The sequence below is a fragment of the Scomber japonicus genome, chromosome 20 (genome assembly GCF_027409825.1).
Source record: "Scomber japonicus isolate fScoJap1 chromosome 20, fScoJap1.pri, whole genome shotgun sequence".
Lineage (NCBI taxonomy): Eukaryota > Metazoa > Chordata > Actinopteri > Scombriformes > Scombridae > Scomber > Scomber japonicus.
Genome location: NC_070597.1, coordinates 9,738,124 through 9,762,860, shown reverse-complemented (window position 1 = coordinate 9,762,860; position 24,737 = coordinate 9,738,124). Strand labels below are relative to the sequence as shown.

The window sequence follows — 24,737 nt, the reverse complement described above, 5'->3', positions numbered from 1 at the left end:
CATTTTTGTTTGAACATTGAACAAGGGTTAGGGTATAGGATGGTATAGGATAGTATAGGATGGCATAAGATGATATAGGATGGTATAAGATGGTATAGGATGGTAGGCTATGAGAGGGTAAAGGATTTGTAAGAATTTAATTTTATGAATGTAAAATTTGGCTAAAATAATGAGGAAATTAATGACAAATTGTTCGTTGCTGGAAAGATTAGGATTGTTGAATATAAGTAACAAATCGTGTTCTTTGAGAGTGATGTCCTTCTTGAGATATGTTTTAAGATCAACTTGAGTCCAAAAAATAGAATCTGTTAGGGAGTACATCACAAAAAAAATGGTTGGGTGTTTTAATTAAATATTTAAAGGACACGGGTATAGGAAATAGGCAATACGATTTTGTTTGTTTGTTGTGTTTCTTTATTTTAATTTATTTAGTTATCTTGTATAGTTCTGACCACCTCACGTCCCACACTCCAGTCCAGTAGGTGGCGGTAAATGCACCTAAAACATTGGTTGCCAACCGCCAATAAAAAACAATAGAAGAAGAAGATAAAGTAATTCTCCCTTTGTTCCTAAAATAAATACACCATTATTATCGGTATATCACAAGGAGTTAACTATTATTTTTTGTAGTTTATAACGGTGTTTTCTACTTTTTCTACTTAGAGTCGTTGTTTAACTCTCATAGTTTGATTTATATCACTCTTAACTTGTTGCGAAAAATAAAAAGCTCAAATCAGTCGTTACAAGCGTTGATAGGGAACATCTGGGCTTTCGTTCATAGCAACCATCTGGGTCTCCATGGTTACGCTAAATGATTGAGCTTCTAACGGCATCAGCTGTACACATATACCGGGGAGGATGAGGGCGATGTACCGCAGTCGGTGGAGGAAGGTCACGTTATAAAGCGGGTCTGTAGCTGCTGTTGGAGAGAGAGAGGGAGGGAGAGAGGGAGGACTGCGCAAAAAAAAAAAAAAAAAAAACACGGTCCGGATTTGTGCCGTGGTGACGTCACGAGGAGCCACCGACCTCTCTGACGCCGGGGAGGATACACCGATCACCGGGGAGGATACACCGATCAACACCCACCGGGGCCCGGTTATATGTCGACGAGAAAACCGCTGTTTTTTATGCGCCTCACGGTGAAGTCACGTTAAAGCCCGGAGAGGAGATTTCTTTCCTTTTTTTTTCTTCTTATTTTTTTTTAATGCTTTATTGCTCGATTTGTTGCGACTGCGGCGGCACCACCACCATGACAACGCTCCTCTGTCATTATTAAAACCCGTTTTTAGTTTTTTTGCCTCAAAAAACGAGCTGCACACATCGGAGGAGGAGGAGGAGATAGATAAGCAGCAGCCAGAGAACAACCACAACCACTAATCCTCCCGGTGGACGGTCACATTCACGGCAGAAAATGGACAGAGCAGCACGAACTGGATTAAATGAGAGGGAGTGAACAGACGCCGTGAAACAAAAGCGAACCCTGAAGTGTTATGCATGTTAATCCGTATGGTCTTTATTATTTGACTGGAAATGGGAGCTTTAACCAGCAGGCAGAATATAGGCGTGGAAGAAGTGGACATCCCGTCCAATTCGGTGTATCGTTATCCACCGAAATCCGGTAAGTCACCAAAAACAACAGGTCAGACTGGTTGCATGCCCCCCAATTTTTATTTATACATTATTTATTATTGTTGTTTTTTTGTTGTTGTTGCTCTGCACGCATTGGAAAGTAGCCCAGTTATCACCATCAAATCCATCAGCATCATACCTTGTTGCTGACAGGCCTGTAGGACATTTCAGCCTCTAACCTGGAGCTACCTGTGGAGAGACAGAGGAGCCTTATGATTTATCAGATTTAAAAAGAAAAACATGTAATTTGTCCTTTACCATGTGCACAGTATACCTGCCCCTCCTCTCTACTTCATAATTGTTTTTAGGTAATTTATTATAATTTATTTCTAGCACTGCAGCACTACATGGAGGGATAGCAGCAACACACAGGCACATATTAACATGTTTTTGTATTTTGAATCCCTCTGACTATCTATCTTGCATATTTATACATGTTAAACCAATGTTTTATTCTATTTAATGTGTATCAGAGACAGCTGGGATTGCAGATGCAAGGGATCTGGAGAAGCTTAGTTATAGTTGTGTTCAATCAGTGTAAATGAGGTTTTTATTTAAGTACTGCTGCAGCCAATCATTGTTTTCATCTTTAAGTAATCTGTTTATTATTTTTTACATGAAATTATTCAATGATTAGGCAATAAAACATCTGGCCAACAGTCCAAAACTCAAAGAGATTCAGTTTATAAAGCAGAAAATCCTCATATTAGAGAACTTTAGAGAAGAAGAATGTTAAGGGTTTGGCATTTTTGCTGAATGAATGAATGAATTGTTGATTAATTTTATATTTGAGCTCTACTGTGAAGTCAAATTGACCTCCCACTACTTCTCCAGTATTAAAACCCTCCTAGCACAGAATACTTTTTCATATTTTTAATGCTATTTACAGATTCGTTGATGAGTTATGTCCTCACCAATGTTACAATTTTGGTAATTTTATTAAGACTGCAATTAACAAACAATTGCAAAAAAAAAAGAAAAAAAGACGATTTATGTTTCCCAAAACTTTTCGAAATATCATGTTTTCATGACCACACATCTCCACATCTCAAATATTTGACTTTTTAAATCATAGAAGAGTAAAGAAAGCTGACAACATTCACATTTTGGAGGCGGGAATCTGAGAATTTAGATGAATTGACTAATTGTAGCAGCTCTAAATTTCCTATTATTTAAAATTCTTGCACCACCGTTTGCTTTGACATAACTTTAACACGGGTGTATTTGAGAAAAATTACTTGTTTTTTTAAGTAGGTAAAGTTTTCTACAAAGTATTTATTTTTATCTTGGCACCACAATCACAAGCTGTCAAACAACACCTAGCTCTACTCTCCTCAACCCAGCCCACCCGACTGTCCTTTGGACCCGAGACTGACCTGTGTGTGTGTGTTATTAATCCGTCTTGTTAATATTTTTCTATGTGACATTTTCTGATTGTGGCACAGTGTTCAGCTCCCTACAGGAGTCTAAACCATAATCCAATATTAACGTCAAAAAAAATTGTCTTGTGAAGAAATAATGCTTTTGCTTTTCAATTCTGTTATAAGCAGCAGAGGCATAAAATAAATTAAAGCCTCTCACAAAATGAGATCTCAAACTGAATCAGGGTATATAGTTGTAGTTTTATTATACTGATATTATTATACTGATATCACAATATTATCTCAGATTTATGGCGATACTACGTCCCTAAAGGAAGGAGAGGAAGGAAGATAAAGTGCTGACTTGTGCTCGCCATTAGCACTCGTCACATCGCACTTTGACTGAATCAGTCACAGGCTGGATGAATTTGTGATATAACAGTCCTGGTTGCAGCCTGAAGGAGTGAGGGTGGTGGTGGTGGTGGTAGAGAAGGGGGTGGAGGAGTAGGAGGAGGAGGAGGTGGTGGTGGTGGAGGTGGAGGAGGAGGTGGTGGTGGTGGTGAAACTGATCTGTCAGCCCCAGTTCCTGTCTGTGGGATCTGGTGACAAAGCCCGGGCCCGACTCACCTCTCCCACCTTCTGTAAATAATATTAAAGCGACAAAGGCAGAGAAAGAGAGCGTGGGTGTCGTCATCGGTGGGCTTTTTTTAGCTCATGATTTGTTCTCTTATGGATTTCTCTTCTGTGTGAATGTGTGTGTGTAAGGTCAGAGCATCCAAAACACTTTGTCCCCCACGCCTGAAACAAGACAGGACCTGCTTCAGATCAGCAATGCCAGACTAGATGTCCTCCCAGTAGATACATCACTTGACTGTCCAGCATGTATTTAAAGACTATGAACCACCATTATAGTCTTATGATATTAGCACAACCTGTAATTAAAAGGCAGAACGTCTATTTAGCCTTGTTATCGCCAACCTGAAGACGTGGTAAACAGGTGGACAAAGTGACCCCCCATTTGTCTTCTTTAAATAAAGAAAATAAAAAATAAACTCCACATTTTCCTGTAATTTAAAAACTTAAAAAGATCACAGGGATATTTTGTGCATCTGTAAAGTAAACTAGCTGTTTGTGATGTTTTAGATCATCTTGCCGTTTGGGAATTTTTTGGGGGTCTCTGTGGATGACAGTACCAGTTAAATGGTTCAAATATTAAAGGGAATTGTAAATGTTTTATGCCAGTGAAGTGCCAGATGGGTGGATGTTGCAACACAGTGAAGCAAAAAAACAAAAAAAAAACACTCACAAAGCAAAGAAAATCTGTTTTTAAGCATTCATTTTGTTTGTTATTGAGCCCGAAAATCTCATAAACATTGGAAAAAAAAAGGTTAGAGTGTCACCAGTTTCCAATTATTCAGCATTCCTATAAAAATAACACAAATCCCGCCTGATAAGCAGATTAAAATTGCTGTTATGTTTCCTGTTTAGACAGCTGAAGAAATCAGAGAGGAGAGCAGCGATTTAACAGTCTTTAACCAAGGCGAATGAAACTCAACCAGGAGCAAATTTATATCTTTTTATCCTGTACTTTTTTTTCAGCACACTGCATAAGTCGTTTCTAATGGTGGAATTTTTATTTGTTTTTAAGAAAAACATAGACCAAAGTCTTGAAAGCTAAAGAGACAGAGTCAACGCCAGAGTTTTTTTTTGTAATGGACTGAATATGTCAAAATTCTCTCAAAACACAGATGATTAATTTATGGATGTAAAATTTACAAACAGAATATAAAGTTTAAAACCTTCTTTGACATTAAAATCAGATGTATAATGCACAAAATGTATTAATGGTTGATTATGGTGCTGTACTCATTTCTAGAGTAGGGTTTGTGCAGATCCTTAAAAAGTCTGAAATTGTGTTGAATTGAAGGAGTTAAGGCATTAAATAATATAAAGTAATATATTATTTATGAGTACAACAGTCACATGTGACACTTTTCAGCAATGAGTACTTGCTTGAAAATCTTACAACATTGTAATGCATACTATTACTGTGACATTAGTATTTTTACACTGGTAAAGTAAAGTAAAAATCGAAATACTTCCTCCGCCACTGTTTGCCAAGTAATTTTAATACAAGAAGCAGCAGTGGTATCATTTCTTCCGTAAAGTTGTATTAAAAAGGTCTAAAAAGTCATTCAATGTGTACTTTAAAAATGTGCAGATATCCTGTAAAGTCTTCGTCACTATTGTTGTAATCTCAGGTGATAATGTGATGTATAAAGTTGTAGTTTCTCGTCTTTTAAAGTGAGTTTCTCTGTTTTCAGGGAGTTACTTCGCCAGCCATTTCATCATGGGCGGAGAGAAGTTTGACTCCACCCATCCTGAGGGTTACCTGTTCGGGGAAAACACAGACCTTAACTTCCTGGGGACCAGACCAGTAGCGGTAGGTATTCTCACACGTTAGCAAATGTGTTTTTAAAAAGGAGTTTAGTTATCGTACAGTAACGTAATTATCGGCATCGTCATGTCTATTTATCGACTTCTCGTATGATACATGGACATGACCTTGATCAGTTTTTTGACCAGTATTGCCACACTTCACATTAGCAGCTAAGAGGCTATTCATGTGACACTGGCTTAGTGAGTATTGTCCTCCATTCCTCACTGTGCTCGTCCTGAGTGGAGACTGCAGAAGCCAGAAGCGCCGCTTATATGGAATTAAAGGTAAATAACTCTCTCCTGGCCCATAATGCCAGTCTGTAGCTCCTACTCTCCAATCCCACCTCCTACCCCTCTTTACATTATTACCCTGTAATATTATCATTATATCAGTGGTACAAAATGACAATAATATCGTTTATCGCGATTATTTCTGAGACAATTGATCGTCCGACAAAAGCAGTTATCGTGACAGGTCTAGTAGACATGGATGTATAAAGAGAACTGGATACAACTTCGGAGGCGGGGTCCTGTTCATTTCTGTGAAAGTTGTTCGGTGTTGCATGAAGCCAAAAAGCCACTTGCCACGACAAAAACATGATCCAGATGAACAAGGGTGCGCACATGCTCCCTAATGACGTCTGCTGGTCCAACAAAAGTAGTTATGGTAACAGGCTAGCTAGAGCTCCAGGATTTGTCTTCAAATGGTTTCTTTGTCCAACCAAAAGTTTAAAATCTGAATGTATATATATACACAGTTTACGATCATGGCTGGGTATTAGTACTCCATACTTTTGAGGTATGGACTGAAATAAATTGATTTGAAGTAGTACTGAAGCATCTCCCGTCAAACGATACTTGCAGTTGATCCTATTTGCACCCAGAACTAGAAAATCTGACTATTTGAACTTGCTCACACAGCTGATCAACACATGCGTTCTTCGATTTAACACTTATTTATTTACTTATACCTTTTGTTTTTCCCTTTTGGCTTATCATCAGTTCTTGTGGAGATGGAGAACAAGGAACAGGGGACATATGATTGTTTGCTTTGTTTTTACATGTGTGTTAGAAACTAAACTAAACTAAAATGTGACATGTGATTCGCCCACTGCCATAGCAGCTACAACTCGTCTGTGGTGGTGAATAATATTCAATAAATATTCATAATTTGAAGACTTTCAAAATGCATTTGTGTAAAAATCAAATCATTTAGATGTGGAGGATTTAATGCTTCGGTTCACATGATGGGTATTGAATGAAGTACTCAGCTGGTATCGCAATTTTTTAAATGATACCCAACCCTATTTATATAAAACAAAGAAAAGCAACAAATCTGCATGTACGAGGAGCAAAATGGATTTTTTTTGGCTTGATAGTTGACTTAATTTTGCGTTGATCAACCGATTGATTGATTTTTTTTGTTTCAGGGTTAAAAGCTTTCTCTGTCATTTAAACAGGAGCTCTCCGGCATTCCTGCAAAGCCGAGACTCCTGCAGTGGCAATTAACAAGCTTTTCAGACTGTCACTGATTGAAATTTATTCCCAACGTCTCATCTTGTCAAACTAATTAAAAATTAAATGACAGTCTGCCAGCCAGCACACCCCCCCCCTCCCCACACCCCACTCCACCCACCACCACCACTCCCCTTTTATAGAGAGAGGTTGATAAATTCGCCCCGCAGGGTTCGCTCATCCTAATCCTGAACCTGAAGGTTAGACTGCGGAGCCACAGATGAAAAGGAGCTGGAGCCCGGAGAGAGGAAAGAGAGAAGAGACTCAAAGGGAAGAGTTTTGGAGGGAGTCAGAAAGTCTCAAAAGAAAGAGAATTTAAATAAAAAGCGAAGGAAGCTGAGGCGGCTGATATAGAGCGACTCTTCATCGCATCTCTCTCTCTCTCTCTCTGTACTAATCTCAGTCACACTGCTGTTTCTGTCTAGACTAGGGGCTAAAATTAGGAGTGCAGTTTTTCTCCTGATTTAAGCGGGTGTTTATAATCCTCCTGTGTGCACAAAATTCAGCTGGTGATTTTTTTTTCTTCTTCTTTTTTTTCTCATTTCATTTCATTTTGGTACGTGTGTCTGAAGCTTTAGCAGCATTATATAATGTGTGGCGGTCTCTAAGCAGATGGTGCTGTGGAATCATAAAACCCGACCGCAGTTGTTGTGTTCTCGGTCTCCTGCACCGCTCGACAAATATGATAATGGACGCGCTATATTTAGTGATTTTTTTTTTTCTTTTTCCTGTAGCTCCTGCCAGAAGCTTTGGGCTGCGCAAGATGTTTTTTCTTTTTCTTTTTTTTTCTATTTCATGAGCCCCTTCTGTTCAATTTATTATCTAGCAGCATCTTCTTACATAAAACACTCCTCTAAAGGAACGCAGTCTAACCTTTTTTTTTTTTTTTTTTTTTGAGAGGAAGTACAGAGTGTTTCAGTGTCTCTGGGTGGGTTAGCTCTGATGTTTCAGGTTTTTTTTTTTTTTTTCCAAGACCTACACTGTTGCCCCCTGAGTTTCCTTAATGAATGGCCCCCTTTTTCAGCATCTGCTACTCCATGTGTGTGTGTTTGTTTGTGTGGTTTTACAGGCGTGACTCCCGCTGAGCCCCAGATGTGTAATAGCACTGAATATGGTGCCATTCACAGCCACACAAACACACACTTTAAACACACACTCTACACACACACACGTATGCACAGATGAGGGGTTGTAGTGTGGAGGTATCTGACCACATCCTGCATGTTTCTCCTCCAGTGATCCTCAAACCACCTCAGCTCTCCTTACGCACAGTCAGCAACTTCTGGCTTCAAACACACAACAAAGGAGCCACAGACTGGGTCGAGTTGAAAGGTTGCGAGGCGATTTTTTTTTTAGAGCATGTTTGATTTTATTTTGAGACAAGCAGCAAGTTTTTAATATTTCACATCCTTACCTGTGAATTTGGCACTATCAAAATTCTCCCAATGTGGTAAACCTCACCCCATCTGATCCTTTTTTTTAACCAGCCTTGAAATATAAAGAGGGATTTTAGTTTGACCCTGAACCGTTTTACACACCTCTGCAGCCCCTGTGTGTGCAGAAATGTGCCGAGCCCTGTCTGAAGTGTCAGCCTCATCCCTGGAAAGATAAAATCCGAGCAGATTTTTTTTTTCGCTCTGGCTCAGCACTCGTCAGCACAGATCTCGCCGGTGCTGACGAATCGAAAACACTTTCTATGATGTTGAGGTGAAACCGGGAGCAGCTGCGGTCATCGTGCGAGCCCGACTTCCCTGCGGTGACCAGAAGAATGTCTGGGCAGTCGGGAGAAGCTGAATGCGGCTATTCTTCAGTATCATAACATGTATTTTACATCTATAATATGTTTTGTTTTGTTTTCAGTTCCCATACGCAGCCCCTCCACCTCAGGAACCAGTAAAGACGTTACGAAGCCTTATAAACATCCGCAAGGACACGCTGCGGCTTGTACGGTACGCTCCTCCACCTCCATCCACCTGAGCACATATATATAACCTCTCATTACGCCACACTGTTGTCTAATTTTATGTCCACTCGGCTATTTTTAGGCAGCAAACCACAGAAGCTAATTCAGGGGATGACGTCAAATCATGCTTTTTATTTTTCCTCAGGCGTAGCCATGAAAACAAAACATAGTCACAAGTGTTACATATAACATCCAATTACAAAATGCCTGCTAAAAATACAAGCACAGCAAAGTCTCATACCCACACAAAAAGCACGTTCAAAATAGAAAAACAAAAATGTGATTCCAAATTCTTAAGAAATTCCTGTGTTAATGACTGACTTCTAACAATAAATAATCCACCGTCTCATTCCTGAAGTTGATTAGAATTGGATTTATTTCCTTTTTTTTTTAAATCTCCATGAGTCAAAATCTACTAAATGGAGTTTAGAGGAGCCTTTGAAAAGCGTCTCCATAATCATTACAATAGATTAGACTTTATTGCCATTGCACAAAAGTACAAGAAAATGTGTTGTGCCCTGCCTGAATATAAACAATAGACAGTAATGAATACACATACACAAACACACAAAACACTTAAAAGCAGCTTAAAAGCAGTATTACACAAGTTGTCCCATTATTGCACATTGAGTTAGGTTGTAATAAAATGATTCTCAGTATAGTTCATGACACAGTGGTGGAGCAGTGTTTGATTCTGTATTATGTCTTCCTCCCTTCCTTCCTTGGATTCTCTGCCACCTGTAGATGCAGCGAGGACCTGAAGCTGCCGGGCGACGAGGCGGCGGGTAAAAACAGGTCCTGTTACAACGTAGAGTTCACCTTCGATGCTGACACGCAGGTAGCCATCACCATCTACTACCAGGCCATAGAGGAGTTTCACAATGGAGTGCCAGTGTAAGTTTTCTAATGATTGAATGACATCTTAGCCTTTTCTGTATTATGTAACAGGGTACCAAAGGTCTTAAATTTAGTTTTTGATATTCAAGGTCTAAAAATGTCTTAAAATGTCTGGAATTGTAAGGGTTCAGGCTTTAAATTAGATTTGAGGGTAATTATATTTGTTCAGTTTATGTTATTCATCATTATTATTTTGTTATTATAATTGTTTTAAGTAACCAACCAATATACTTAGTAATCAGCAGTTGGAACTATAATGAGCTCCATCCCCACCCACTACAACAGTAAAATCCTTTATTATGTCTCAGCAATGGTATTAGTTAGTTAGTTTTTCCTTAAACGGGTATTAAATCAAAAAGATCTTAAAAGTCATTAAATTTGTTCTTAAAAAATGTGAAGATACCCTGTGTAAGGACAGTCAGTATCTATACTTTTCAATTTATTATAATAGAAATTGTCTAGTTTCCATCTTTTAAATCATACTGAATCTGTGATGACTCCTCAAAAAAGACACTGCAGTCGTATTAGATGAGCCCTAATCAGGAAATAATATTTATTTCAGGTAAATATTTTAAACTATTTCTGCACTGTCAGTGTGTCTACTGGACATGCTTGAACACTCCCCTGTTAGATACTGACTCTCACACTGTTTACTCAAGTGAAAAGTTGATATGCAAACATCTGATCCAGCAGATGGATATCAGGACAAATACTGACCTTATTGAGCAGCTTGCTTATCGGTCAGACGTGACTGATTTACATTAAATATATAAAGAAACAGAAGGCAGCAAAGACTCTCTGGCCTCATGTTAAGTTGCATTAATAGATATGATCCCAACCAGTTCCAAGCAGTGTAGTTTATAGATTTTGAATGTGGGGAAAAGAGACCGCTGATATCAGATCAGGAACAAAATCAAATTGATGCATCCCAAGAGAAACAAGGAGCATCTGCTACCTTTAGTCATCATTTATACACATAGAGGCTGGTATGGGAGAGAAATATGTTCCATAAATATTAATGCAGACACTCTGGTTTCATAAATATCACATATGCCTTGTATCACCAGTATTTGCATTTCTTGCATAAAGAGCTGGTGTGAGTTTATTTTTGTCCATAAAAAGAGTCCTTTATGTTCTCAACTTTATCTGCATTTCAAATCAGGGTAAACAAGCCAATGCTGCTCCACCTCACACAGAATCAAACATCTTTTGCATCTTTGGTTTACTGCCCAGAAAATCTATCCAACATTTAGTAACTTTGAAATGAAACAGAAATGACCAACCTGCAGCTGATATTATGTGTTTGTGTCTGTGTGCTTTTTACAGCTACCTGCCGCAGGACAGCTCTCTGCAGTCTGAGACGGTGCACTTTAAGAGGGGCGTTTGCCAGCAGTTCTGTCTGCCCTCACACACCGTCAACCTCAGCGAGTGGGCCGACGAGGAGGTACTGACACCACCCCGTCTGTTGGCCGACGAATACTGAGACACAGTATCCTGTACGAGGCTGAAATGCAAAACACATAACAACAACAACAACAACAACTCCTCTCTCTCTCTCATTTATTTCTCCTCAGCTGCTGTTTGATATGGACAAAGAGGTTTTCCCCATGGTGGTGCAGGCTGTGGTCGACGAAGGGGAAGGTGAGCGAGTTAGTTCGGATGGCCTGATGTTGAATCTAGAGCTGCAGAATTATAAGTAAAGTCTGTTGTTTTTATATCTGCAGAACATCTGGGACACTCTCATATTCTGCTGGCTACATTTGAAAAGGTAAAAATGAAGCTTTTTAATATAGTTACTGTGATAATCAGATATGAGGAATACCAGGATATCACATGACACACAACAGTGTAAATACTACTACTACAAATACTCATCCTTTAGTTATAAAATGCTAGACAAGACTGAAAAATGTACTCAGTTTAGCTTGTTTGGTGTTTCTGTATTTCTATCCATGTTTTTATGTTAATGATTTGAATCTGCTTGGTTCTGTTTGTTAGTCTTCTTGGGTTATATGTGGAAAAGTGTGTCATGTGTTGGTTGTTTTATGACAGAATACAACCAAACCAAACTTATGTCCATCTCAATTTCCCAAAGCAGCGTCTTCATTTTACTTTTTATGTTTGATAAACAGCTGAAAATGATTTATAACAGAGAAAGGCATCATTTCGAAGAGCACATTTTGGCATTTCTCCCCAATGAAGTACTTTAACAGTTAAATATTTACCAAAATTGATTGAATAATTAAGTTTCTGTTGCTTGAGTAATTGTTTCTGTATCAAAACATTTTTCTCATGTGAACAGAGCCTCCATTATTCTCTCTTGAGTTTGCAACAAGAGATCTTTTATGCTGGCATTCACCAGCACAATAATGACACATACTGAACTGATTACCTTAATCAACTCAATTCAACACATTTTTTATTTCAGAAAAACCTTTTTGAGTTAATGAAGTTATAATGTTTTATAACCACAGCTTTTTTTTTTTTTGCTTTTGTGGAATTTGAGCAAATGAGTTTTCTGATGTCTGAAGTCAGCTCAGAAAATCCCACACAGACAAATCAGTGTATTACATTAAAATGTTACATATTAGTGTCCGGTTATAAGTAGAGATGATTTAATATGTTGGCTGCAATCCAGGATAAATGCAAAGAGGATGTTTAATATAAAATACAATCCTAACTGTTGCTTTCCTTGGCAGCACATGGACGGGAGCTACTGTGTGAAGCCTCTGAAGCAGAAACAAGTGGTGAATACGCCTGCTTCTCCTCTCTCCTCCCTTCCTTCCACCTTTTGTGTTACATTTTTTTATGGTTTTGAAAAGACAAAAGATACATTAAAGCTTTATTTCCCCCTTGAACATTACGTCTGGCCCGTGAGACCCCGCTTCCTTTATTCTTCAACATTTTGCTTTTCCCAGGTGGATGGAGTGAGTTATCTACTGCAGGAGATCTATGGGATAGAGAACAAATACAACAGCCAAGAATCAAAGGTAAGTAAGTGACAACCGCTCCTCTTTGAGTGCATCAAAAGTGACACGGATGTCTTTGAAGCTAAAAATATTTATTTCTGATGTTTTTTGTCTACAGGTCGCCGACGATGAGATCAGCGACAACAGCGCGGAGTGTGTAGTGTGTTTGTCGGATGTGCGAGACACACTCATCCTGCCCTGCAGACACCTGTGTCTCTGCAACGCCTGCGCAGACACCCTGCGCTACCAGGCCAACTGCTGCCCCATCTGCAGACTGCGTGAGTTAAAAAAAAGTCATGAAAAAAAGATGTTTAAAAGTGATGAACGCTGCATCCCAAGGACTCACTGTTCTGCACACTTACTGAGGACATAGTGTTCCTTTCGCAGTATGAATACAGGCTTGCATAATGTCTTCTCTTCAACCAGTTTTCAAGTTCAGCAGCAGAAAAAATACTTCCTGTACACAAATCAGATGATGTGGCCGAGCTAATTTACATCCGTAGTCCAGTGTGTTTGCTTTTGACAGCAATTTGTGAGAGTCTTCATAAAACTGATGAAGCAGATCTCCTCTATTTTAGACTTTTGTTTCCCTAATATGAATAGTGTTTTTTTAATTTGCTCAGGCATGTTATTTAAACCTCTTTTATTATTATCAACTTGTTTTTCCTTCAGCGTTCAGAGCTCTGCTGCAGATCCGAGCCATGAGGAAGAAACTCAGTCCTTTGTCACCCACCAGCTTTAACCCCGTCATCACCTCCCAGACCTCCGACTCAGAGGAACACTCGGTACGACATTTTTTTGAACATATCCGACATAACCACGCATCCCCCAACTCTCAGTAAACTCACACTCCCCGCTGCGTCCGTGTTTGCAGGCGTCGGAGCACATCCCTCCAGGCTACGAAGTGGTGTCTCTCCTGGAAGCGCTGAACGGCCCCCTCAACACCTCTTCTGTGGCTCCTCCTCTCCACTCGGGTCCCAGCCACGTCACTGGAGCGCTGCCTCCTTACAGCAGTGAGCCCCACCCGGCACCTGCCCGCTCCCCCTCACCTCTAGACCACTCCAACTCCAGTCAGGGACTCAAACTCAAGAAGAGTGGTTCAAAGTGAGTCTCATGTCCGGACTCGGACGGATACTAAGTATTAGTGACAGTAAATGTTGCAGATATTATCGTAAAATCATAGGAATGTATTTTAAAATCAATGTAGTGTTTCAGGACTCCAGACAGGTTAAAACTAATGCAGAGATTCTTTTTGGGAGTCAAAAAATACCTGAATTTTTAAAAAGGAGTTTGGTTTAAACCTGTTTTTCACCTGGATTTTGCATCTGAAAATGTGTTGTTTACTGCTACAAGGTTACAGTTAATTTAGTGGGCACAGCTGAGAAGATGCTTCACATATTAGAAAGAGAGAAGAATGGGGAGAAAATGCAAATAAGCTGCTCATTCTCTACTCATATACCTTCAAAGTCAGTAAAATATATCAAATGGTTTTATGGTTTGAACTCAAAATAAGCGGAGTCATTTGGATTATTGATTTTTTACATCTGATTTTTAAATGTTCTGGAAAGAAAATTAAGATAAATGTAATTGTTTGGGGTTTTTTTTATATGTTTTTCAATCTCATTTACCGGTACATGAAACCCATTGTTGTTATTTTTGTCCTTCGTGATTCAATTGTTGTTTTATGTTTCAGGTCACTTTCCCAGAATTCCTCTGTGCTTCCTGAGGAGGAGGATGAGAAGTCTTGCAGTGAATCAGAAGCCTGTCGCCACAAACTCGCTGTGGATCAGCAAGAGGTGTGTGTGTGTCTGTGTGTGTCTGTGTGTGTGTGTGTGTGTGTGTGTGTGTCTGTGTCTGTGTGTCTGTGTGTCTGTGTGTGTGTGTGTGTGTGTGTGAAGGGTTTATGTGGTGTTGTGAGCTCCTCTCTTACCGCTGCTCTTGTTGTTTTACAGTGCGGAGTGACTCCAGACAGCGAGAACCTGACTCTCTCCTCGTCTGGAGCCATCGACCAGTCATCCTGCACCGGAACCCCACTCTCCTCCACCATCACTTCCCCTGAAGGTATACACATACACACACATACACACACAAACATGCATGCACGCACACGCACACACACACACGCGCATGTACACAGGCACGCTCACACATGAACGCACACAGTTTGAGTAGCAATGAACAATGTAGGGCTGCAACTAACGATTGTTGTCATTAACGATTAATCTGTCAGTTACTTAATTTTTTAAAAGGACTTAAATAGGACTCTAAACGATAAATTGAATGCAGACTTAATTTAATTGTCAACAATTAATTAATTATTTGATTAATTGTTGCAGCTTTTCAACAATGGATGTTATAAAGTGTCTTTTCCTAAAGGGAAAGTATTAATCATCACTGATTATTTTTAATGCCTTTAATGAAGCACAAAACACTTTGAATGAAACATTAAGTTATTGTGGCGATCATTTTCACATCAGATCAGTCCATAAAATCATTTTCCCTTCACAATGCAACCAGAAAATTATAATAATTAGATTAGCACTTCCTCCCTTTAGTTTCATCTTCCATCCATCCCAACTGTGTGGTTAAGTGCATGAATATCCTGCAAAACACTTTACATACATCATCGTGTCATTCAATGTTTTTGCATTTTCAGAGTTTATAGCAGCAGAATTCACCTTTTTTACATGAGATTTAGTAGCGGAAAAATAGGGTTGAGTGTTCCTCTTTGCTGACGACAGTCTTTAATTAAGACTTCATGGGAAAAGGGAGTTTTATAAATGAATCACTGATGCAGCATTTTTTTTCCCTCGTATCATTAATTTTCAACTCATCCCTTTTTTCCAGCAGCGTTACATCTTCATGCGTACCAGGTGTTAAATATCACGCTTGGCTCTTTTCATACGCGTCCTGTCATGTCTGAACAACGTTGCAAAGAACATTGATGTAAAACTCCCCTCTGTGAGATTAACAAGAATCTACCACGTTATATTTTCCTTGTCTGAAAAGAGCTAATGCAGATTCATACGTGCTTGTACTTTTAAAACTTTTTTTGTAGTTTATATTATCTAACATTAAATCGAGGCTGCACTTCATATACTGTTTGTTTCTCCTCGTTTCAGATGTCAGATTAAGAAAACATTTTTCTCAAAGTGGTATTCAGCATCTCTGAAATGTAGCCAGAGCACTAAAAGCAAAGAGTTAAAGGCGGTGCACGGAGCACTTCAACATAAATAAATTATAAGCCTGCACCACCTCAGCATTTTACATCGGTGCCACTGGATCAGATTTGATGGGAAATCTGTTGGATGGCTTTCTGGCACCAAACAAGAAGAGAGGACTAATTCCAGCTGGAAAGAAACGCTCACTGAAAAAATTACTTCAAACATGTTTATCCTCTTCTGCAAAGTTAATCTTTGTGTAGCCAAGACCTCAGCCTTGTGCTACTGACAGATGTCTGGGTTAAATCTTGTAAAAAATATTGACAGACACTCAAGAAATATTATATTTTTGGAGTGGGATCTCTGTTTAGCGCTCTGATAGGCTAAATTTATGGGTTTAAAGTGTTTAAGTGTATCAACAGCCCACATCATTTTAGGTTGAAATTTTCCTTTAACCCTTACATGCTGTTCAGGGTCAAATTTGACCCATTATTACATTTGTGAACTGTAAAAACACCATATATACGTTAGTTTTATGTGGACTTTTCCTAATGAGACCCTGAATATAGGAAGAAAAGGAAATATAATGTATCATTTTTAAGTTTTGTGCAGCTGATACACATTTTTGTTTATGCAAATGTCCAAATTTGAACTGCTTTTATTAAAAACGCCAAAAATCATCATTCATATTCTATAAAATGTTCTCCTGGACCATATACAGTGATTGTGAATGTATTTTTTACCCCATAATTAAATATAATACTTTCTGTTTGCTCTCTTCATTTTGCTCAGCTTCATTAAGGATTAATCAAACATTTATTAATGACTGATGGTCAATTTATGAATGTGAATTGGTGCAGAGACTAGTTGTGAGTCAGAATATGAACAGTATGTGAGGGGTTAAAAAGATGGCCAATGGTTCCATAAGATTTTTTCACAATATGAGACAAGAATCAGATCAGCATCTTCTTTGTGATCAGAAGCAACAGAGCTTACAGAAATGTGGTTTTAACTCCAAATTTTTCTCAATTCTTGTTAGTTTCTCGCTCTTCTTCAGTAATGTACAATAAGCCGTTTAAGTTCTCTGCTTTTATGAGAGCAGAGATCACGGCTTTTTTTCTTTAAAATCTCATCTGGCAAACCGAACAAACAAATCCTCCGACCACCCGAGCCGGACCGTGATGTGTGTCTCCGTCTGTCTGCCAGACCCAGTGAGCAGCAGCCTGGCCCAGTCAGTGATGTCCATGGCCTCGTCCCACTCGCAGCACTCCCACATCAGCACTGACACCATGTCCTCCATGTCAGGGTCCTACCTGGCCGGGGCAGAAGGCGAGCCCGGGGGGGGCGAGGGGGGAGACGCTGAAGAAGGGGAGGAGAACCAGGACGCACCCATGGAGAGCAGAGGACCCTCGCAGCAAGACGGGGTGAGTGTGGATGGATGGATGGATGGATGGATGGAGAAGAAATTGGCTTCAAGATGCTGGAATTTAAATGCTGATTGAACTGTTTCCATGTTTTTCTTTCATTCAGGAATTTTCCAAGGAGCCAAAGGAACATAATTACTCAGTGGCCGTTGAGGAGCAGGACTCAGAGGTGACTGTCTGTTGGAAATATTATGATTAATGCCGATTTTATATATTTATTTAAGTCTTACAAATCTTTTCTACAGGGAAACGATGTCACTGAAGAGGACTGCTCCTCCCCGTCTAATGGGAAAGGTAACTATGGCGACCATCCCTCACCTCTCACCCCTTACCTCTCACCTCCCTTTGCATCTGTTGCTCTCAGTCCATGTAAAAAAAAGAGTTCTTAACACAAAACCGCTAGAGCAAATATAATCACTAAAGAAAAACACTGCTGCTGTCAGTAAGTCTTTTTTAATCATGGCTGAGTTATGACACTCCATAAAACATAAAGGGATCCTGTGTCAGGTTTTGTCCTCTAGGTGGGGCAGTCCCTTTTAAAATGCACGCAACGTTGGCTGAAAACACCACAACATGCAGGATGTGAATGAATGGCTTCTCATATGTGTGCACTAGAACCTCATTTGACCTCACAGTGATGGTTTAACCCACTTTAATGAGATGCTGAAGTGAAAATAAACTCATTTTGGATGCTCTGATCAGCCTGTTTATGAGGTTTGTCTAATACTGATCCCTGATTCTCCCTCTGCAGGGATTAAAAAAAAAAGTCAAGGAGCATCGGCTCAGATTTTCATTCGAACATGTTTTTAAAAAATTGCTGTTAGTAAAGTTTTAGTTGAGAAAATAACTTCTGCTTGGCTGAGTCCCACCACAGTCAGGCTTGAGGCTTTTTTTGAAAGGAGACAGGAACATTAACCGCCTCAGGCTGTTTACCAGCTCAGGTCCTGGATCCTCCGAAGTCTGCATTTCTAGAACAAAATACATCTTAACAACAAGACTGACCAGTTTATTTCAATGTCTCCTCCAAATGAAGACAAAAAAATGCAACCTTCTCTTTGTCTTCATTTGGAGGACACAATCTTTTGTAGCTCTTGGAGAAATTGGACAAGTAAAAATAAAGTCAGGAGAATTTAAGAATATGGGAACATGTAGCAGCTTTAAAACTAAAAGCCTGAAGGGGTTTTTATCTTCATTCTCACAAGATTTGGAGTGTGACTAGTTGTTTTCAGAAAAAGCGAGCATGTTGGATTAATGGAGCTCCAAATAACTGCAGTGGATGAATTTATGGTGCATTGCAAACATTGCTTCATAATACAAAGTCAGGAAAAAAGAGCAAGAAAAACAAAATCACTGCAAATGAGTGTTGAAAAATAATCAATTACTGATTATATACTGAAAAAGTAATGACTTTATTGTAGACAACTTTAAAGTCACCTGAGTCTAATCCTCCCTCACCCCCAGCCCCAAACTCATGTTTCCCACCACAGTCTGCTGAAAAGAGAGTGTTACTGTGGTAAGAAAGTGCTGTGTAATTAACTAAATGCCAAATCATGATCTCTTACAGCACTTAATACTGAAAATAGTCACCATATTACTGTAAAGCCAGGCGTGAACTCCTCCTGGATATGTTGTTCATCACTGTGAAACTTGACTCATTTTGGAAGGAAAAAAGACCCACATGTAATTTGTTTACATTACACTGTTTTACAATCAGTGTTTCCTAATTGATGGATTTAATGGCCAGTAATTGACTCATTTGTAATGAATATCTTCTAATCTCCAATCAATCACTTCCCTCACAACAGGACGCGAGCACATACAAGCATCCGGTGTCATTTAGATGAGGTTCTACTGCACACCAGGCTAATTGATGACTTGCATATGCATGATTTGCACTTCTGCATAAATGTTTATGTTTACAGTGTGTATGTTTGTGTTTTTACTGTCGGAGGTAAATCATTCACGTGTTGTTGCTCACAAAGCTCTGCAATATGCAACTGCTTTTTCTAACTCCTGCATCATGAAGTGAAAGCTTTGACACGCTCCATCTGCACTGCTACTGAATGCTGTTTATGTCCCTGCGAGTGTGTGTTTGTGTGTGTGTGTGTGTGTGTGTGTGTGTGTTTGTGTGTGAGTGGGTGCGTGCGTGCGTGTGTCTGTGTGCGTGTGTGACAGAGACAGAGACAGAGAGAGAGAGAGTGAGAGTGAGAGCGAGAGAGTGTGAAGTCAGTGAAAGAGAAGACATTGAAAATGTTGTGGTGTATGGTGAGCGTGAGCCAATGAGCAGTAGGGCTTGAAGCAAACATAACAAGGTCACCTTTCATCAGACAACAGTTTGCAATGTGTTTATGTAAATTAGTTAAGTTTCTCTGTGACCTGTGTGTGTGTGTGTGTGTGTTTGTGTGTGTGTGTGTGTGTGTGTCCTGACACCTCGGGCCAGACTGAAACAATCTCTGAGTACCTGTGAGTTCACTGAATGACCTTTCAGTCCTTTAGGAGACACGCGGACCTGTGCTGCCTGACAGTGAATGTACACATGCACTGTAGGATGTATGTTTGCACGCACGTGTGTGTGCATCTGCACCAGCGCTGCCAGACAGCTTCTGTATGTGCCCTGTCTATGTGTCTGTGCTGAGCTGCCAATCATTCAGTCATCTCTGCCTCATTAGTGCACACACACACACACACACACACACACACACACATACACACACACACACACACACAGGCTTGCTGCAGGCATGCAGGCACTTGCACATGTTACACATGTCAGTGTTTATTATCTGGCCATGCTGGAAAAGGCACATACATGCTAATTCACAGAGTTTATATTGGAATATACCTAATTAAGGAAAATATAGACATAGAGGTTGACAATCATCCCCTATGTGTTGATTAATAGCTAATAAAATGAGAATATGTCAACCTGTTGCAGCTTTTGACCAAAATTAAGCAAAAAACACAAAATCTGTTAATTTAACTATTTACTAATTCTTGTTAAATGTATTCTGACAAGAACTGGAGTGTGACTGAGTAAGCCACTAATGTGAGCACAAAATAACTGCAGTGAATTAATGTGGGATGTAGAGCAAATCTAAGAAGTTAAGAAGTTTAGAGGTGCTCTGTGGAGTTGATATTTATTGTTACACATGAAACACTTTGTGTTTATCTTTGAGATAAATGATAAGCATGTTCAATGTGTTTCATTCTTTCTAAAACATTTGCAGCACCAACTTTTAATTTTTTTTTTATGTGCATTGTTTACGTCTAGGTTTGCCTTCCATCAGAATAGTTTGAAAAGTTTTGAAGGGCATTGTATCTGCATTGTCTGTGTCCCAATGATACAAACAAATCAGGGACCCAAAAACATTGTTCTGTAACACTACGAGTGGTCAAACACTTCACAGGGTGCCTTTAAATATTATAGTAATACAGTAAATCTTTAAAAACTGGTTCATTCACTTTAACCCACAAAGGAGGCAGAACTGTGGTTTCTGTATTTTCTAATGTCTAATTTTAAATATTTTTATTCGACAAACCTGCATTTCAATGTGAAGCCTCGTCTGATAAAGATACATAGGACCAAAAATAAAAACATGGATATAAATGGAAACAACAAAAATAATTTACAGAAAGTTATCCTTATTATTATTGTCTATGAAGCTGTAGTCCAAATAAATAGTACCAGCATGATGATGATCTAAAAAAATGACCACCTCACAGAAGGTCTAATAAACACATTGATTGAATGAGCATGAAGATGCTGATGATCATAAGAATACTACAACTACATATTATAACAACAATAATAATAATAATAATAATAATAATAATAATAATAATAATAATAATAAAGTTTTATATAGTATGTATCAAAACCAAAGATTACAAAGTGCTTTAAATGGGAAAAAAAGGAAAAAGAAATACAAAAAATCCATAAATACACACATGCATACAAATGAAATAAGGGAATTAAGTAAAATAACATCTGTCCCAAACATCTGTGTTCATTTAAACCTCATGTGTACATTAGACTCACATTATTCTGGTGTAGAAATATTTTATTATTATCCTTCCAGCATGGCCGGCCTCACCCCTCCACCTCTGACAGCATCCCTCCCTCCCTCCCTCTTTCTCCCCCTTTCGCCCGTCCGCCCGTCCCACTCCCTCCCTGCTGTGCGTGGCTGCTCTTGTTTGACCTTTGCCCTCGCTTGCAGGTGGGCGGAGCAGGTGTCCAGAGTTGGCCAATAACAATCAGGGCGTCGCCCTCTGTGACACGCCCTCTTTGGGGTTGGATAATGAGCAGGCTCCCGACAGCCGATTCGCCGGTGAGTGGCACCCTCTCGAACATGGACCGATGAGAGCTGAGGACCCGGGGCATGAGAGTGTTGGATGGGGGGAGGGGAGGAGAGAAAAGCGAAGGAAGATGAGGCAGCAGTGCATGAGGAATTAAGGACAGAGATAAGATAGAAAGAAAGAGAGGAGAGAACTTTTTTAAAAATATTTTTTGAAGTGGGGAGATTATGGTAGTGATCACAGAGGAGGTGTTTTAGCATCTTTCCCCAGCATGAAGACATCCGGAGCCTTCCTTCTTCTCTTCATTCCTGTCCTTTGGTGTTGTGGTGCTTCATTGCTTTTTCAGTACTGGTTAGCTGTGCACACTCTCTCCTCCTTTCTCTCCCTTCCTCAGCTGAAGCCCTGGGTGTGTGTGTGTGTGTGTGTGTGTGTGTGTGTGTGTGTGTGTGTGACTGAGTGTGAGTGTGTGTGTGTATGTGTGTGTGTGTGTGTGTGTGTGTGTGTGTGTGTGTGTGTGTGTGTGTGTGCGCATCTTATCTCGACGAGTGCGTCTTTTGCATGCCGTGTTTATCTGTCCGTGTGTTGAGAGTGCGAGAGAGTAAAAGAGTCTCGACGAGTTGAAGTTCATGTTCAGCGTCTGCCAGCTCCGAGCCGCTTTTGCCAAAACATCTGCAACTCATCCTCAGATACACACATCCACCCACCTCACACACACCCCTTTTCATGACACCCTCCTGTCCTCCTCCAAAAATCCTCCTCCCCTCCGAGCCTCCTAACGCTCAGTGGTTTACTGTGATGAGAGCCAAAGGCGTTGATTTTATTCTGAATTTATTTATATTTTTAAATGTATGCAATTTTAAGTTCAGTTCAAAAGTGACAAATTTCCTTCACAACCTTTAGCTCTGCATCATTCTCATAGCTCACCTCACCCCCCTCCCAAATCCTGACACCCCCCCCCCCCCCCCCCCCCCCCATTCCCTCCTCCTATTCATCTCCTTGAACCTACATCACTCCCTCGGTCTTTTATTGTGGATGTGGTGACATGTTTTCTCTTTGTGTGTCGTAAAAGTGTTCTGTTATCTCTCTGTTTCTCTCCTTTTTTCCCTCCCTTTTTCGCCATTTCTTCGCATCTTCTGCTGTCAATTCATGGACATCATCTTCCCTCCTGCCTTCCTCCTCTCTCTCTCTCTCTCTCTCTCTCTCTCTCTCTCTCTCTCTCTCTCTCTCTCTCTCTCCCTTTCTCCCTTTGTCTCTTTTCCTTCTTTCGCCGTCTTTCGGATGGACAGATGAGGAGTCGTGCCCAGTGCACATTGAGGACTAGGTATGGAGTGATGGCTAGATGGTAGATCAGGGTCTTTTTTTATCCTTTATGCACCATAACAATCATTGTCTTTGTCTAACTGTCTAAATGCTTAGATTAGCTTTGTGGAATGATTCATTATTAGATTATATTTCAAATTATAGTATAATTTAGCACCATTTCACTGATTTAGCCATCACTGACTGCTGTGTAGAAAGACCAGATTTCCCTCTTTTTTTTATACTAATCCTTTCCTCACCACTCAGAATCTTCCTTGCAATATATTTTATCATACTTTTCCAGTCGCACAGTAAATTTATCTTTCAGTGCTGATTCTTTATCCATAATTCACATTTTTCACATTCAACTTATCAGTAATGAACGTTACGCTCCAAAAGTTGAATTGTTTCTGGTTGTTATTCTGAGGCAGTGGGTTATTACAGGCCAGGAGTGTTTGTTAAATCATACAAAAATTAATTAAAATGATCAGAATATTACCGTAATCAGTCAATAAGACAATAACTACAAACTTCACTAAAGAAATTGTGTTCTTAATGATTAAATCATCATTACGTCATATCTAATGTCTCAATGTACAGTCACACCGTCGTTATCTCTGCTGATTATTGCAATAAACTGGATTATTGTCGTTCAAAATGGACGAGTTCCTTAACATTCACCTCAGAGAGTCAGGACAGAGGACAGAGCTGAGGGGCTAAAATTAAAAAAGCTGTTAGTCACAGCGTTGGGTTCATTTTTTGCCCTGAGGTCATATCCACTTAGTCATATCCATGTTTGAGTAATTCAGGTTCAGACTGCATGTTATTTTGGTTATTTGGGATTGTCCTTGAATTCCTGATCACCATATCTTAGACAAAAGGGCTGTCATGGACCAGGATGGATCAGAAGGAACAACAAAAGCAAGTAAAGAGAAGGCAAAAAATATATTGTTCGGTTTTCCTCCGAAATGAAGCACTGCGCATGTGCAACATCATACAAATTCATCTTGTCTGATGCCTACAGAAAAAAAAATTAAATGAATGAATAAAAACTGCACATAACTATTAGTTTCATTATAAGTTTGTTTAGTCGAAAAAAGTCTGCCACAATTCTCTAAAGGCCAAGGTAACATCTTAAAATTGCTTGTTTTGTCTGAAAAAACTCAGTGAGGGATCAAATAAGACAAAAAACATCATGCAGCAAATCCTCACAATGAAGTAGTTTGAACAAGGTCATTTTGGGCTTTTTAAATTGAGCTTCAACATTTAATCAATTATTAAAAATAGTTGCTGATTAATTTTCTGTTGATCGACTATCTGATGAATTATTTCAGCTTTACAGTTAACAGAAAACTAATCGTTGTATAGCTCCACCGATACAGGAAGTTCCTTTGTTGCTCAGGTAAATTTTGTCTTGGTGACTTTTTTACAGAATAATCTCTCTCTCTCCCTCTCTCTCTCTCTCTCTGTCTTCTCCTCGTTCAGGTCTGATGTACCTCGGGGGCTACAGGCCTGTCTTGGAGCCCCTCCCCCACCACACCTCCACCAGCAATATTAACCTGGAGGAGCAGGGGGCGGAGAACAGGGACGGCCAGAGTCCTAAACACCCTCGCCGCGGACCACTCATCGTGTAACACATTAACAAACACAAACACACACACTTACACACACAAACCTAAACGTATCCGTCCAGAGTCAGCTCTTCTTACCCTGCCATAGTGCTGCGTCGCTGGAAACTGTACTCGCTGAACAGGGAACCCCCCCCACACCCACTTCCCCAATCC

At 39.7% G+C, this 24,737-nt stretch overlaps 1 protein-coding gene across 2 annotated transcripts; it reads left to right on the top strand.

The window, feature by feature from the left end:
- Positions 1–1,186: 1,186 nt before the first annotated feature.
- On the top strand, positions 1,187–24,737 carry rnf157 (ring finger protein 157). Of its 2 annotated transcripts, XM_053341587.1 has the most exons (19): positions 1,187–1,618; positions 5,315–5,433; positions 8,805–8,893; positions 9,652–9,801; positions 11,131–11,248; positions 11,379–11,445; positions 11,529–11,572; positions 12,504–12,551; positions 12,723–12,794; positions 12,892–13,051; positions 13,446–13,558; positions 13,648–13,877; positions 14,467–14,569; positions 14,726–14,834; positions 17,141–17,358; positions 17,465–17,527; positions 17,604–17,652; positions 21,576–21,686; positions 24,439–24,737. In XM_053341587.1, exons 1-19 carry the CDS (start codon positions 1,531–1,533, stop codon positions 24,585–24,587), a joined length of 2,100 nt encoding a protein of 699 aa, XP_053197562.1. In that variant the 5' UTR covers positions 1,187–1,530; the 3' UTR covers positions 24,588–24,737. The 2 variants fall into 2 exon arrangements, with proteins under 2 accessions (XP_053197562.1, XP_053197563.1); XM_053341588.1 differs by lacking the exon at positions 21,576–21,686.

What these genes read in the sequence shown, in the direction of transcription:
- rnf157 (XM_053341587.1), top strand. Translation starts at nt 1,531, where the DNA reads ATGGGAGCTTTAACCAGCAGGCAGAATATAGGCGTGGAAGAAGTGGAC. An exon ending in TCGCTGTGGATCAGCAAGAG is followed by an intron (nt 14,570 to 14,725) that starts GTGTGTGTGTGT and finishes GTTGTTTTACAG; the next exon opens with TGCGGAGTGACTCCAGACAG. An exon ending in TTGAGGAGCAGGACTCAGAG is followed by an intron (nt 17,528 to 17,603) that starts GTGACTGTCTGT and finishes TCTTTTCTACAG; the next exon opens with GGAAACGATGTCACTGAAGA.